Here is a 16,299-nt window from a genome sequence, read left to right as displayed (position 1 = left end):
TCAAGACATGTTGAAAAATAAATACGCACATGGGACATAACCATACCAACAACACACATAAAAATACACAGATTTTTGGTCAACTTAGACCCAGGGAAAACCCCTTCAATCTTCTCCGGGGAAAACTTGTTAGAGAGCTCTTCAAATTTATTTATCTTTCAAGTTCAGGAAAAATACATTTGCAGACAAAACAAAACAACAAAATACAACTTATCTCTTTAACCCAAAACTCCTTGAAAACCATGCCCACTTTGCCTCGATTTCTGTGCCCACTTGAAGCTGAAAATATGTATTGTACAGAGATGATTGTACGGACTCCGTACGAACGATATGGATTTTCGTACCGCTGTACAGATTGTACGGATTTTTTTTCAATTTTTTTTTTCAAAAACTTCTCTCGAACGGCATGCAGCTCACAACATTCAATGCTATTCGTTCTGTACCTTCTGTTGTCTTCTATGCCTTGATTTCCATGCCCAACTTTGCCCAAAAATCACTCATTCAACTTGCTGAAACAAATTTCTCTTTCAAAAATTCTCCAGCTCTCAGTTTCCTTTCTCCAATTTGCACATGAAGAATGAATGCCATCTATCTTTTCTATTCCCCCTTTTGTTTTCTTAAATGACTTTTGGGCATCCCTAAGATCTAATGGCTCAGATTCATTTAGATCAAGGGAGGAGAATAAATGTGCATTTAATTCTCACTTTCTATTTTCTTAACTCACCCATTAAATAAAGTACCCACATTGTACTTTATGTCTAAAGTCACTTTTCACTTTATAATTTAACATTGACTTTAGCACTTATAAAGTCACTTTCACTTTATAAAGTCACACTTAGGAAAATAATTATTTTGGACACTTTTCTCTATGTAGAGACTAACCCATGGGAAACCACTTGTCCAAGGTACATTAAAAATCAACATTCTATAGATTTCAGAAAAATCAGATTCAGATTAGCAATCTTCTGGAGGGAAAGGAGATGCCTCTCTACCATCTAGTTGAACAAGAAAACTTAGGTAGCTCGCATAGACACTACAAGAGGCTCATGAACAAGTTGGAAGGGTTTCATTATGAGTTATAGTGAGACTGTGAGACCTATATAGCTTATAGAGTCTACATTACATGCATGGTCCTCCCAAGTCTTAGGAATCTCCAGAAAAGATCGAGGAGGAAGAGTAGCTTACCGCCCCACATGCTGATCTCAAGATTTCAGAAAATTTAGAGATTAGCAAACTTCCAGAGGTGAATAGGATGCCTCTCTGCCATCTAGTTCAACAAGAAAGCTTGGGTGGCTCGCCTAGATACTATAGGAGGTTCAAGAGTAAGTTGGAAGGGTATCATTGTAGGTTATAATGAGACCTCTAAGGCTTGTAGAGTCAATTCTATGTACGTTCCTCCAAGTCTTATGAACCAGAGGCTTGTAGAGTTTACATTCTATGCTCATAGAGTCTACACTATATGACATGGTCCTTCAAGCAATTATTGAGGAGGATGAGGAGCTTAATGCTCCAAATGCTGATCTACAGATATCAGAAAAATCAGATTCAGATTAATGAGCTTCTGGAGGTGAAAGGGATGCCTATCTACCATCTGGTTCAACAAGAAAGCCTAGGTGGCTCACCTAGACACTTTAGGAGGCTCAAGAGGAAGGTGGAGCTCCTATGACATCATTTCAAGTAAGTCATACTGCCAAGAAATTCTTGAATTATGTGTCATTAATGTCCATTGTCTTCCATCTTTTGATTGGTGCTTTGGCTTTAGATCACTGTACATGGTTAAGCATGCAACATATGTCAGCAAAGAGAAATACAAAGCTTGGGTTGTGGCTAGGGTGTTCTCTTAGAAAGAGGGAGTTCATTATGAGGATATCCGTCTTTGGCATTCATATCAAATGGATATGAAAACATTTCTTAATGGTTTGATTGAGGTGGTGTACATAAATCAGTGAAGAGGTTTTGAGGTGCATGGGTGTGAGATCCATGTTTTCATGTTGAAGAAGGTCCTTTATGGGTTTTAGTTCTTATCATGTGCATGGTACTTCATGATGGATGAGTAACATTCAAATTTGGGTTTAAACAAGATAGATGCATATTCTAGTGTTTACTATTTGGTGGAGGATTGTAATTTGTTGGTTTAGTTTGTTATGTATGTTATATTTATGCTTATAGGAAGCTTAGATAACCTCATAGCATGGTGCGAGGAATATTTGACAAGGGAGTTTGACATAAAGTACATCAGCTTGATGTAGTGTTCTTTATGTCTAGAGCAGTGTTGCACTTAATGCCATATTATAGGAATTATTGCGATAATTCACCAAAACCAACCTCGACAATAATAACGGTTGTAATTATCACAATAATTTTCCCTTTTGAAATTATCACAATAATTTAGGTAATTATTACAATAATTTTGAAAGGGCAAATTATGCAATAATTACTATTGATATTATTGATAATTTCAAAATTATCGCCTTATCTTTGTCAATATCAACTTATTAACATTTTTTTTTACTTTTGACCCTAATTTTTAAAAGTGAGTTAGGTGATTGAGCTGTGAGGATACATTAACTATTTCCATCAAGCAAACAAGGGGAAATCTATTCTTGTCATTTCCCGCTATTCATGTCATGAGATACATAACCTAGTAGTTAATGGTAATATAAGAATTAGTGACATTTTCATTTATCTTTCATTTTCATCCTTTTACTTAAATTTGTAACATTACCATTAATTAACTCAAGATGTTTGAGAGTGATTCCATCCTCTTTAGATTTCATATGGAGAAAGTAGAAGTTTAGATTCCACTCAAAATCCAACAGACTTAGTTTTTAGGATTTTAGGATTGGCGGGATTGCAACATTTTGTGGTGTATGAAGGTATGGAACTCACATTTGATCAAGATCACCAAGCCCTCTATGCACCTTGATGTTGGTGGCACTGACTGTTGAGATGCTCCTTCATGACGTTAGTAAAAATGTACACTTCACTCAAGCAAAAATATTTATTAGGATGTTAAACTTTTTCTATCTTATTTCAATGCTCAGAGGGTGATCTTGATGTAGAGGGTCCCAATTTAAGCAATGATTTTGATGTTACGTAGCTATCTGTTGTAGCATTATTTTCTTTTGGATTTTGTAGGCCATTTGGACCCTCTTTATTGATCTTTTTCGATTCAGAGATGGCTTGCACTTGATGATATTTTGGTTATATGCACCCTTGCTATATACATGAGAATTTTTGCATATTTGTGTATAATAATTTGGATTCATATGGATGCACATGAATTGTATGTTCTTTTCAAAATTTAAATATTTTATATATTTTTTGGTTGACCAATCTTTTGGTCTAGTTGAGGATGCTGTGGCCATTTTCCATCAAGCCAATAACATGAAATTTGTTGTTTTTATTGCCATGATTTATCTCACGAGTTACATTTATTTTTGTTTTGATATGATTTTGTATCATTTTATTAGATCTTATGACTCAGGGCAAAAATCATATTTTAATATCGATGTATGATGTATCACTTGACATCTTATACATCTTATATATCAATTTTATTTTCATATTTATGTAGCAGTCTGTTTGTTTGATGTTGATGTTGTTTTATGTTAGTTTTTGTAGCATTCAGATGTGTTATAGCCACGAAATTTGGTGGAGATGGTAGAATGTAGGCAACGCCTAACTAGCCATCCATAGAGTATTTAATGCCCGGGGATATGCACGCAGCTTAATGCGATAACACGGGAGCGGGTAGTTTCGGCATTAAATAATATTTGGGCTTTCGTGTGTTATCGGGCTAAGCTGCGTGCATATCCCCGGGCATTAAATACTCTATGGATGGCTGGTTAGGCGTTGCCGTAGAATGTATGAGATCTCCAAAACCCATAAATCGTTTATGGAAATTCCGCCTAGAAGTGTCTCAATTAGATTATCAATTGATTTTTAAATTTTTCCCAAGTCTAAACTTAGGGAATATGATTAGGTAATCAATCTCAATTGAGATAAGGTGAGAATCATCTAGAAACTCACACGGATCAATTCAGAGATGATCCTAGCCATTGATTAAGTTTTAATCTTGGCTGTTGGTGCTCCGAAAATGGATTATAAGAAGAGATCGATTTGGTGATGGAGAAAACACTTGAGCAGTTCGATTTCCTTGGCAAATTGTTTTCATGAGTTGCAGCAGTTAGTTGCCGGATAGAGAGCCAGAGATTGAAGCAGTGAGTGAGGGGCAGGGACAATGATCCAGAGAAAGCTTTTCCAGATCCAGAGAGGCAGCAGCAAGAGGGCCGAGTTTTCCCAGTGAGGCAACGCAGAGGATTGCGCAATTGCTTCAGACAGGGCAGTTCGATTTGCTGAGGAGAAAATTCGTTCTCAGTTCTTTTCATTTCCTGCTATTCATCTCATGAGATACATAACCTAGTAGTTAATGGTAATATAAGAATTAGTGACATTTTCCTTTATCTTTCATTTTCATCCTTCTACTTAAATTTGCAACATTACCATTAATTGACTCAAGATGTTTGAGAGTGGCTCCATCTTCATTGGATTTCATATGGAGAAAGTAGAAGTTTAGATCCCACTCAAAATCCAACAGACTTATTTTTAGGATTTTAGGATTGGCGGGATTGCAACGTTCTACTACATTCTGTGGTGTACGAAGGTATGGAACTAACATTTGATCAAGATCACCAAGCCCTTTGTGTACCTTGATGTTGGTGGCACTAATTGTTGAGCTCCTCCTTCATGATGTTAGTAAAAATGTACACTTCACTCAAGCAAATTTATTAGGATGTTAAACTTTTTCTATCTTATTTCAATGCTCAGAGGGCGATCTTGATGGAGAGGATCCCAATTTAAGCAATGATTTTGATGTTACGTAGCTATTTGTTGTAGCATGATTTTCTTTGGATTTTGTAGGCCATTTGGACCCTCTTTATTGATCTTTTTTGATTCAGAGATGGCTTGCACTTGATGATATTTTGGTTATATGCACCCTTGCTATGTACATGAGAATTTTTGCATATTTGTGTATACTAATTTGGATTCATATGGATGCACATGAATTATATGTTCTTTTCAAAATTTAAATATTTTATATATTTTTTGGTCGACCAATCTTTTGGTCTAGTTGAGGATGCGTGGCCATTTTCCATCAAGCCAATAACATGAAATCTGTTGTTTTTATTGCCATGATTCATCTCACGAGATACATTTATTTTTGTTTTGATATGATTTTGTATCATTTTATTAGATCTTATGACTCGGGGCAAAAATCATATTTCAATATCGATGTATGATATATCACTTGACATCTTATACATATATATCAATTTTATTTTCATATTTATGTAGCAGTGTGTTTGTTTGATGTTGATGTTGTTTTATGTTAGTTTTTGTAGCATCAGATGTGTTCTAGCCACAAATTTTGGAGGAGATGGTATATATGAGATCTCCAAAACCCATAAATTGTTTATGGAAATTCCGCCTAGAAGTGTCTCAATTAGATTATCAATTGATTTTTAAATATTTCCCAAGTCTAAACTTAGGGAATACGGTTAACTAATCAGTAGCAATTGAGATAAGGTGAGAATCATCTAGAAACTCGCACGGATCGATTCAGAGATGATCCTAGCCATTGATTAAGTTTTAATCTTGGTTGTTGGTGCTCCAACAATGGATAATAAAAAAAGGTCGATGTGGTGATGGAGAAAACACTTGAGCAGTTCGATTTCCTTGGCAAATTGTTTTCTTGAGTAGCAGTAGTTAGTTGCTAGATAGAGAGCTAGAGATTGAAGCAGTGAGTGAGGGGCAGGGACAATGATCCAGAGAAAGTTTTTCCAGATCCAGATAGGCAACAACAAGAGGGCCGAGTTTTCCGAGTGAGGCAGCGCAATTGCTTCAGAGAGGGTAGTGCGATTTGCTGAGGAGAAAATTCGTTCTTAGTTCCAGTGGCCGGGCAAAGGTTCAAGAGGGATGGAGAGATGATTTCCTCTGCAGCAGAAGGCAAACCGACTTCATCAGAGACTAGTCAGAGGCTTGATGTCATAGAGACTGCGCAGTGCAGCTTAGAGGCTTCAGGGGGTGGAGTTCTCTGTAGACATGTTGTGCTAGGATTGCTTGTGGAGGAAGGGTACTTCCCTTAAATGATTTTCCCTACATTTTCTTGCTGTGGATTGCCAGTTTCAGGCATCCAGGGTGTACTAAGATTTTCACTGTTGCACCGATTTTCCCAAGTTGGGCTTTTCCTGGGACATTTGTCCAAAAATAACTGCTGCACCAATTTTCCCAAGTGGGGCTTTTCCTGGGACATTTGTCCAAAAATAATTCTCATATTTTACGTGTGTGCTAGCTTTTCTCAGTTTCTAGCGCTATTATTTTTGTAGTATTTTATTTGTGAAGGTTGCAGTGAGTTTATTTCGATATTTGGCCGTAGCAGATAAATTGTTAAATTAATTAACAATTTCGAAAAATAATACCAGTTGCTGCAATAAGATTTTGGTTTTCGGAATTTTCACATGGTATCAGAGTGCAATTGATCAACCAGGGACCTTAGAGGTGAAAGAAGGAATTTTGCTCTTTAGTAAGAGCAGCAGCCTGGAATTCCCAGGAGTAGTGCAATTCTTCTCCAGGCAGGCCGAGTTGATTGAGGAAGTTCGATTTTTCTGAGCAGAGAGGCAGAAAAATTTGATTTTCCAGATCGAGTGATTCCAGAGGCAGAGGGAGCAGCTTAGATTTTTCGTTAGGCAAATTTCAGGCTGTACGTAGAGGGTTTTGCAATAGTTCACTAGAGCAAAACCAACGTTGGGTGGAAGAGAACCACACACAGAAGAGGGAAAATTTTCCTTCGGGAACTTTGAGTCTCGAAAATTCAAATTTCTAGTTGCAGATTGGCAGTCTCAACTTGCAGGATCACACATTTTAGAAGGGAGTGCAAGTAGCAGAGCAACAACCAAGCATAACAAAGAGGGAGTTTTTGACATTTTTCAGAGATGGGCATTGGAGGGCTTAGAGATCAGGATAGGTTGGATGGAGCTTCCAACTATGTCATCTGGAAGGCTAGGATGTTCTTCCTTCTAGATGAATATGGCCTGAAAGCCTACATTGATAATGTAGTGGCAGTTCTCCAGGATGCGGATCAGTAGAAAGAATACAAGGAGATGGCGCGGGCGACGCAATTGATCCTAGATGGAGTTAGGGATCATATAGTCTCACATATGGCTGGCAAAGATACTGCAAAACAGATGTGGGATGCTCTCTCCACGTTATACCAGGGAACTTTTGAGCAACGAAAAATGTTTCTTGATGAGAAACTGAGATGTAGAAGGGGGAAGGCATAGATCCCTTCCTTACCAGGATTTAGGAGGTCCGAGACTAGCTGTTAGCTGTTGGGGCAGTGCCTCAATCCACGGAGCTAGTGCGATTGGCACTCAACTGTGTCTTAGAGGATTGGCGGGTGTTTGTCCAAAGCATATTGGGCAGAGATATGCTATTAGAGTTGGACAGGATGTGGGTCGATTTGTAGCAGGAGGAGTTGAGATGGGCTCTTTTAAAGAGCTCTATCAGTGGCAACAACAATAGTTGATCGAAGACGGTGAAGGAGGAGAATGTGGCCCTCGCATCTAAGGGTCCCAGTTAGGGGTAGGGGAAGCAAAGAAAGGACTTGTCAAAGGTCAAGTGCTTCAAGTGTGGTGTGCTTGATCACTATAGTACCCGGTGTCCTCTTTAGAAGAAGGACAAGGATGAGAAGTAGAACCAGTAGGTAGCTTTAGTAGAGATCGACACACTGTCTTCCAGGTGGGAGGAAGGCTTCGCTATGATTGCCATATTCTTGCAGGAGTGAGGTGGGGTGATATGGAGTTGTAGCCCCAAAGAGCTACAGATGGACAGAGTCCTTGAGGAACCCACCTCTTGGATTAGTACTTGGCTACAGGGGCCCACGATATTAAGTAATAGGATGGATCAGTGGCAGTTGATGCAGTCAGAGACCGAGTGTCAGTTGTAGAGATTAGTAACAATTAGATGATGGGAGCACATTGCAGAGTTGACAACAATGCAGATGGCACAGTCGGAGTCACTGACAATGCAAATTCTTCAGTGGCAGTGCAGATACTAGTAGCAGTCAGAGACTCGGGAGACAGATGCATCATACTGAACATAGTTGATTCAGTATTTTGGATGCTTTTCAGTTGCAGATGTTGCAGTTGCAACAACAACAAATGAGAGGGAGTTGCAGTGCAGATGCAGTGTTGGCAACAGTACAACAGTGTCAGCAACAACACAGATGCAACATCAAAGTTGCGCAATATTTGGTGGGCAGTACCAGCCAGACATCAACAATGTCATGGGAAATGATATAGAGACAGAGTGTTGTGGCAGGGTGTGAAACACTATAACACATTACTTGCTAAGAGGGAGTGTTAGTTTTTGTAGCATTAGATGTGTTCTAGCCACAAAATTTGGTGGAGAGGCTAGAATACGTGAGATCTCCAAAACCCAGAAATCGTTTATGGAAATCTTGCCTAGAATTGTCTCAATTAGATTATTAACTGATTTTTTTAAAAATATTTCCTAAGTCTAAATTTAAGGGAATATGGTTAATTAATCAATACTAATTGAGATAAGGTGAGAAACTCACATAGATCGGTCTAGAGATGATCCTAGCCATTGATAAAGTTTTAAACTTGTTGGTACTCCAACAGTGGATTGTAAGAAGAGATCGATGCGGTGATGGAGAAAACACTTGAGTAGTTCGATTTCCTTGGCAGATCGATTTCCTGAGTAGCAACAGTAAGTTGCCGGACAAAGAGCCAGAGATTGAAGCAATGAGTGAGGGGCAGGGACAACGATCTGGAGGAAGTTTTTCTAGATCCAGAGAGGCAGCAGCAAGGGGGTCAAGTTTTCCTAGTGAGGCAATGCAGAGGACTGCATAGTTGCTTTAGAGAGGGCAATTCGATTTGCAGAGGAGAAAATTTATTCTCAGTTCCAGTGGCCGGGTAGAGGTTCCAGAGGGCTAGAGAGACAATTTCCTTAGCAGTAGAAGACGAAACGACTTCATTAGAGACCAGTCAGAGGCTTGACGCCATATAGACTGCGTAGTGCAGCGTAGAGCCCGATGCAGAGGCTGAGTTCTTTGTAGGCAGGTTGTGCCGGAATTGCTTATAGATGAAGGGTAATTCCCTTCCATAATTTTGCCTAGATTTTCTTGCTGGGGATTGCTAGTTTTAGACATCCAGATTGTACTCAGATTTTCACTGCTGCATAATAATAAAAACCCTCACTGCTGCATTGGTTTTCCCAAGTTGGGTTTTTCCAGGGACATTTGTCCAAAAATAATTGTCTCATATTTTATGTGTGTGTGTTAGCATTTCTCAGTTTCCAAAGCTATTATTTCCGCAGTATTTTATTTGTGAAGGTTGCAGTGTGTTTATTTCGATATTTGCCATAGCAGATAAATTGTTAAATTAATTAACAATTAGGAGAAATAATACGAGTTGCTGCAATAAGATTCCGGTTTTTGGAATTTTCACATTTTAGAAGAGTTAAAACATTGAGAAAAATGATTATTTTTCTATTTTTTAAAGTTTCCCAATAATTTCCGATAATTTCAAATATTTTCCCTGATATTGCTGATCATTTAAAATTTGAACCCACGACGATAAATTGCGAATAATGATAAATGTAACGTTGGTCTAGAGGTGTTGCCAATCTAGGTGAGGTTTTTCTTGGAGATGGTAAATATGCAGTCAGGCTTCTAAAGAGATTCCAGATAATGCACTATAAGTCCATGGCTAACCCAATGATGGAAAATCTGAAGTTTTTTGTTGACTTAAATTTAGATTTGATTGATCCTTCTGTATACAGGAAGATGATGGGTTACCTCATGTATCTGGTCAATATGAGGCTTGACATTTGTTCTGTAGTCAACACCTCGAGTTAGTAAGAGGGACCCTAGGCATGTTCACTTGGTTGCTGCAAAACACCTGCTCAGATACATGAAGGGTGCAATGCATTTTGGTCTTGGGTATGTTAGTGGAGAGTTGGTGCTGAATGGGTTTACAGATTCTGATTGGGCAAGTTGTGCTAGTGATGTGAGTAGTACTTAAGGGTGTCGCTTAAGTAAGAGTTCAAGTATGGTTTCCTGGTTCAGCAGGAAGCAAAATTTTGTGGTACTAAGTTCCGCAGATGCAGAGTATATGGCAGCCAATTCTGCTAGTTTTGAAGCCATCTAGCTTCACAAGTTATTACCAGAGTTGAGAGATCAGAGTTTGCACACTATCGTGATTTATCGTGACAGTCAGAGTTGTATCAAGGTCGTTGAGAATCGATTGTTTCATAATTGGTCCAAGCATATTGAGATCAAGTACCACTTTGTCAAAGATAGGGTTGAAATGCAACTAGTGTTTTTTCAGTGCATTCCTACCAATCAGCAGGTTGTAGATATCTTGACTAATCCCCTTGCAAGGGGGGAGTTTGAGATGTTCAAAGAATTTCTTGGTGTGGCAAACACTTTCCTCTATAGGAGGGAGTGTTAGTGTATTTGTGTAGCTCAGACTGTGTTCCAGCCACAAGGAATCTCTCTCAGCAGATCTGTTCCTAAGCAGCAGTGCAGACCTCCCTTAGCAGTTGTACAAGCAGTTATGACAGGGCAAGCTAGTATTTATGGAGGAGAGGGAAAAATAGGGGTGGTGAATATAAGGGTGGTGCATGCATGGGCAGCCTTCAATCTATTTTCTATTTTAGATGTTTATCTATTTTCAGCAATCATTTTTATTTGGTGTGTTTGCTTTAATCAATTTGCCTGAGGGCACGATTACCTATATAGGCTGGGGTGCTCTTACATGAGGAGTTTCTAGCTGGAGAGCATGGATCTCTAAGAGAGTGCTCCTTAAGTTGACACAGTTACCCATTCAAGCAAGGTGCTCTAGGTTTAGGCTTTTAGAGTTCCAGTTAGGGCGCTGTTGTGCATTTGTCTACATTCATTGTATCCTGCTTCTTTCCTAGCCTGTAAAGGAGGACGACTGTGCACCGTTGGTATTGTGGAGTTTTAGATTTGAGCTAGAATTAGTGTCTGTTTTCAGAATTATTAAGAAAAAATTAGATGCTGTTTCAAGTGTCCAGAGTAGTGTTTTACTGTTTATTGTACAGCAGCATGTGCTTCAAGGTTCATGTATTCCATGGCAGAAGTTTTAGTTGGTGTTTTCTGAGCTCATGATCTATAGGCTGTACATTAGTTTTAGAGTACAGAATCTGCTCATCATTATCTGAATTTTGATCTTTCTAAACAAGGATATCATCTTCATACCCATTTCTTCATACAATTTTTTATCATCAAAATCTGTTGCTTTACATGGTGTGGAATCATTTCCCAGATCTGAGTCAGGTATGGATTGCATGCGAATGGATCCAAGTACCTTGTCACCAATGGAGAACTATGCCCTCCAGGGAGTTGGGGATTAAATCTGGAGTAAAGTGTGCATTATTGAACATCCTAGACTAAAGCTCTTTGACAGTGGACACACATTGCAAAACATTACTAAGGTTGGATTTGCATGGGACTAATAAAAATTTAAGGCTGTCTTCTCGCTTAGCTGGGACTGTTAGATGAGTCATTCTAGTTGCAGAGGCCAGCAATATTTGAAGGCCATTAGGTGTCAGCCAATTCCTAAGTGGTTGATATTCAGCTTGATCTTCCTTAACTGTTGATTCTCAGCTGGATCAGGCATTGCTAAAAGCTGAAGACTGAATATAATCTGTTTAGCCATATGCATTCTTAGAAGAGCTATGACGTGAACCAGAATATAAAACCATGAAAACTAAAATTAAAGGTTGGAAATGCAGCAATGCATCCACATTCACATTTCTTTTTTAACAGTGAGTTTTATTCCGGGTTAGCAAAGAGAAACTGCATGAAGACATGCTTTTGCATCTATGTTGCACTGGTTTTGGGAACGGGGGAACAGCAGGGACGGGGGGACGAGTCCCTGGAACGGCAAGAGCGCACCCCCAAATTTTCAAGGGACGGTGGGTCGGGGATGGCAATTTTATATATATATATATATATATATATATATAACATTTGTAGTTGTTTCAAGCTTGTAAGCATAACAAGCTATACTTTATAGTATTATGCACAACCCTTACACTCGCCAATTAAAATCTCAAACAATTTAAAAAGGGTTGAATGACATTCCATTATTGGCCACTAGACATGAGCTTTAGCTTTAGGAAACTTAAGTGTAACTACTTCAAATTTTATATAAGGTCCATGAACAATCTATCACATAGAACTGTCTTTATAGCAGTTTTTTTTTCCTCATATTTCTTGTTAATGATGACTATGTTAAACATAAAAGGCATTCCCTTTTCAATAGGTTTTGCAAACTTTTACAGTTGTGTTGAAAACCACTATAAAATACTTTGGCTTTCTAAAGATATTAAATTCATATTTCAGATTAAGGGATTGAATAGGAATTTATTTAAACATTTAGTACCCAATCCAATTCACTACTATCTGATTGTTTTCACAACGCTTGGGGTTGGGATGATGGAAGCACTGAACTTGAATGAGTCCTCAAAACCCACATACAATATATAAAAGCTGAGATGATCCAAAAAGTGAAAAAACAAAAAAAATAACCACAAGGATCAGCCTTTTAAAACATTGTATTTTCTGTTTTCTTGACATGGAGGCTGCTTTTTGTAATTTTACCATTGAAAATACAATATCTAAATCACTAGAAATCCAAAATGAAACCCATCATACAAAACCCATGTTTTGAGCTGCAACTTGTACAAAAAATTTAGATTCAATGCATTCCAAAAAAATGAATGGGAAAATGATCATATTGTTCAATGATCAATCATCAATGTCCATGATTGTCAAAACTGAAGCTATATGCTTGGATTATCTCTAAAACCTTCCCAAAACATCCCTGAAATCTTCCCAAAAAACTCTTGAAATTTGCCAAAGACATCCCTGAAATATGTCTGGAACATTCCTGAAATTTGTTAGGAACGTCTTGGGGACGGCCAACAAGTCCCCGATAGAGTCCCCAACAGTTTGGGGACGTTTCCTAAGGGTCGAAAAGTCCCTGGAACGGGGGGACGCAGGGTACGTAAGTATTTTGGGGGGGAACGGGTCCCCGTGCAACATAGTTTTGCATGTGTAAAATTGACAATGATTGAACACTTGTGTATGGACAGAGCAGGAAGGATAAATTATGATGCATGCCATCTAAAAAACTAGACACTTTTCAAATCTCAGAATGTTCAAATTTTCTTTTAAGAATTCATATCTAAAATTGATGTGAATCTTGTCACAGTTCATGACTCTCTTGGGGCTCCCGGCTGTTAATATAAATTATCACGCATGCCATCTAAAAAACTAGACACTTTTCAAATCTCAAAATGTTCAAATTTTCTTTTAAGAATTCATATCTAAAATTGATGTGAATCTTGTCACAGTTCATGACTCTCTTGGGGCTCCCAGCTGTTAATTCAAATTGCACAACGAACCCCATATGGATGTTGAAATTAAGGCCAGAAATGCCAGAAGTTGAAGTTAATTTCATAAAAATACTTGAAAAGAAGATATAGTCCTTTGGTTGAAGAATAATTGATTACCCTCCACTGGTAACTAATTAAATTCGAGTTAGGCTGAAATAACAGCTTTCTAGATTTTAAATTTGATGGTGGAAGGCAGTCAAAACTATTTTAATTTCCATTTTTGAGGATTTGAGTAACAACGAAAAATACGAACAGATCCGTCGCTTAGCATGAGTTACCTGAATCGGCTGTGTTGTTGGTGCTGTGGAAAAATACATGCATATCAAATTCGGTAGGAATTGGAATCCTGTGGAAGAATAACGGGGATATGGAAGAAGAAAATGGGCCGGAGATAGAAGGCAGCAGAAGATAGCGGGAAGTAAATTAGAAAAAGAAAGAATACAGAGGGCAGTAAAATTAGAAAACTTCAAGATGGTAGGAGACTACAGAACAAAATTCTTATATTTATGGATACTATTGTATTTTTATTCTGATTGCTCTTTCTTCTAACAATTCTCTAGTAACCTGGTCATGGAATAACGTCTCCTTATTATAAAAATCATATTTCTTTAACCCAACTTTACTAGTTTTCCACGACACTATACAGGACGATAACAACACCGTCGTCGTTGTTGCCTTCCCACTATGACAGCAGATGTGCCATTTTTCTAGGTACAAAATCTTTCAAAAGTTTAGGCTTAATCAGTCAGGTTCATATGCTCACTGGAATGGTCAACCCATGTATGAATTTGTGAATATCTCAAGTATTATTTTTTTTCCTTATGAGAAGTTAAATAATTTCAAACTTGATATTTGTTGGTCTGTTTATTTACTGGATGGTGCTGTTGGGCTATTCTATGGTTTTGTGACGTGTTTTGAGCATTGACAAGTCTCAAACTGAAAATCTTAATGCTTTTGTTTTTATTTATCCATCATATGCCTATCTATAATAATACAATGAACAATGTTCAAGAGCGTCCAAATACTTACGGGTTTTCTTTTATGTCTGCAAGGCATACTTCTTGTTGGCTACATGTTGAATTATTTGTGGCCATTGAAGATTTCCATTTTTGTCCGTTCTGTATCTATTTTTTTTCACAAATTGATCATATTTTTTGTCATTTGAATAGATCTCTGATGTTTATGTTCTTGATGCAGGGTCGAGGTATTTACAATATGTCCCATGGGATAGGAAAGAAGGAATGAGCAATGCCTTGTCATGGGTGTTTTAAGGCGCAATTATGCTCTTATGCCTACATTTTTGAGAAAGCGTCTATGTAGGGTTTGAATAATTTATTTGCTCCTTGTATTCAAGGATGACTTTCAAAAGTTGGGGTGAACCCGGATGAAGAATAATATCTTTTTGTTTGATTATTTGTGCAACTTGTCATTAATGTGAATTTCTGGCCGAAACCTAAAAATTTAAGGGGAAAAGGAAGCAGAATTTTTTGTGAGATCTGTTTTTGTTTTTTTTCAAAGTTCCGAATGGTCATGTTGTTTTTGTAGTAAGTACGACGCCATCTACATTTGACTCTTGTATGGTTCATCAGTGGTTTTGTTGATGGTTACATGTCTCATTATGGAACATTTTATAGCATTTCATCCTTGGTATCTTCCCCAAACTGCTTCACTCCAGCAGCATCACTGAATAATTTATTTCTGTTCTGTGAAATTTTTTGATATATGCATTATTGAATTATTAGCTTTTGCTATAATATGGTATAATACATGAGGTGCTGTTTGGTTCTGAAATGTGATTTTGGAAATATCATGGAAATATAGAGGTGAAATAATTTCTGCAAACAATTGTGTTGTATTGCATGGCCCTAACAGCATCAGGGTTCAGTCTACGTGGTTCATTGTAATCAGGATTCCATTCATCCTAGGGACTTCGATTACCTTGAATCTATTTATTCTAGTCTATGGCATCTCTTTACCCTGTCAATTTGGGGGGTGTCTGCATACTATACGCCCAAAGAAATTTGAAAGTGTAGATTGTCAAATTGTCTTGACGTCTTTGTAGTAGCACTCATTATGTTTGGTTTGCTTTTTCTTTCCTTTTATAATTTTTCTGTTTCACAATTTAAAAAAAAAAATTCTAAATCGGTAATCTTTTGAAACTTGTTTCAGGTCCCTCAGTTTATTCGTTCTGGATTTTAAAATAATTATTAAAAAGATAAATTTATATAATAAAAAGGAGGCAATTCAAATTAATATAATAAAAATGTTTAAAATGATTTGGTTATATACTCTTTTGCATTAAAATGTTGTAAATTGAGATCAATGGTATTGGGAGGCCTTAAAATTCATTTCACAAGACATTGAATTTAAATTTATATAATAAAAAGGAGGCAATTCAAATTAATATAATAAAAATTGATATAATAAAAATGTTTAAAATGATTTGGTTATATACTCTTTTGCATTAAAACGTTGTAAATTGAGATAAATGGTATTGGGAGGCCTTAAAATTCATTTCACAAGACATTGAATTTCCTTCACGAACGGTCTGAATTTTTCCAAGTTTTACATTTGTTATGGACAATATGGATTAAGAGGTTCACGTGATGTGAAGGTCTGAATTTTTCCATGTTTTACATTTGTTATGGACAATATGGATTAAGAGGTTCACGTGATATATATGTACATGATTATATTCAAATGGTTGTTTTGGTTATCGTGCAATGATTAGTATTACTACTATGCAAATGTGTTGTGTATACTTTTTTAATTATTGAAATTGAATTT

At 37.3% G+C, this 16,299-nt stretch overlaps 1 protein-coding gene across 1 annotated transcript in view; it reads left to right on the top strand.

The window, feature by feature from the left end:
* The window catches only part of LOC149148831 (uncharacterized), a 60,646-nt gene extending 45,641 nt beyond the window's left edge, over nucleotides 1-15,005 (top strand). Inside the window, exon 3 of the mRNA XM_089440774.1 lies at nucleotides 14,710-15,005. Coding sequence (XP_089296900.1) covers nucleotides 14,710-14,757 — 48 coding nt within the window. The 3' untranslated portion in view covers nucleotides 14,758-15,005. The remainder of the gene's footprint in view (nucleotides 1-14,709) is intronic.
* Nucleotides 15,006-16,299: the final 1,294 nt, after the last annotated feature.

The sequence above is a fragment of the Pinus tabuliformis genome, chromosome 9 (assembly GCF_031772625.1).
Source record: "Pinus tabuliformis cultivar Carrire ecotype Pingquan chromosome 9, CPIR1, whole genome shotgun sequence".
NCBI classification, from domain to species: domain Eukaryota; kingdom Viridiplantae; phylum Streptophyta; class Pinopsida; order Pinales; family Pinaceae; genus Pinus; species Pinus tabuliformis.
Note: the sequence above shows the minus strand (reverse complement) of the source record. Positions and strands in the feature narration are given on the sequence as shown.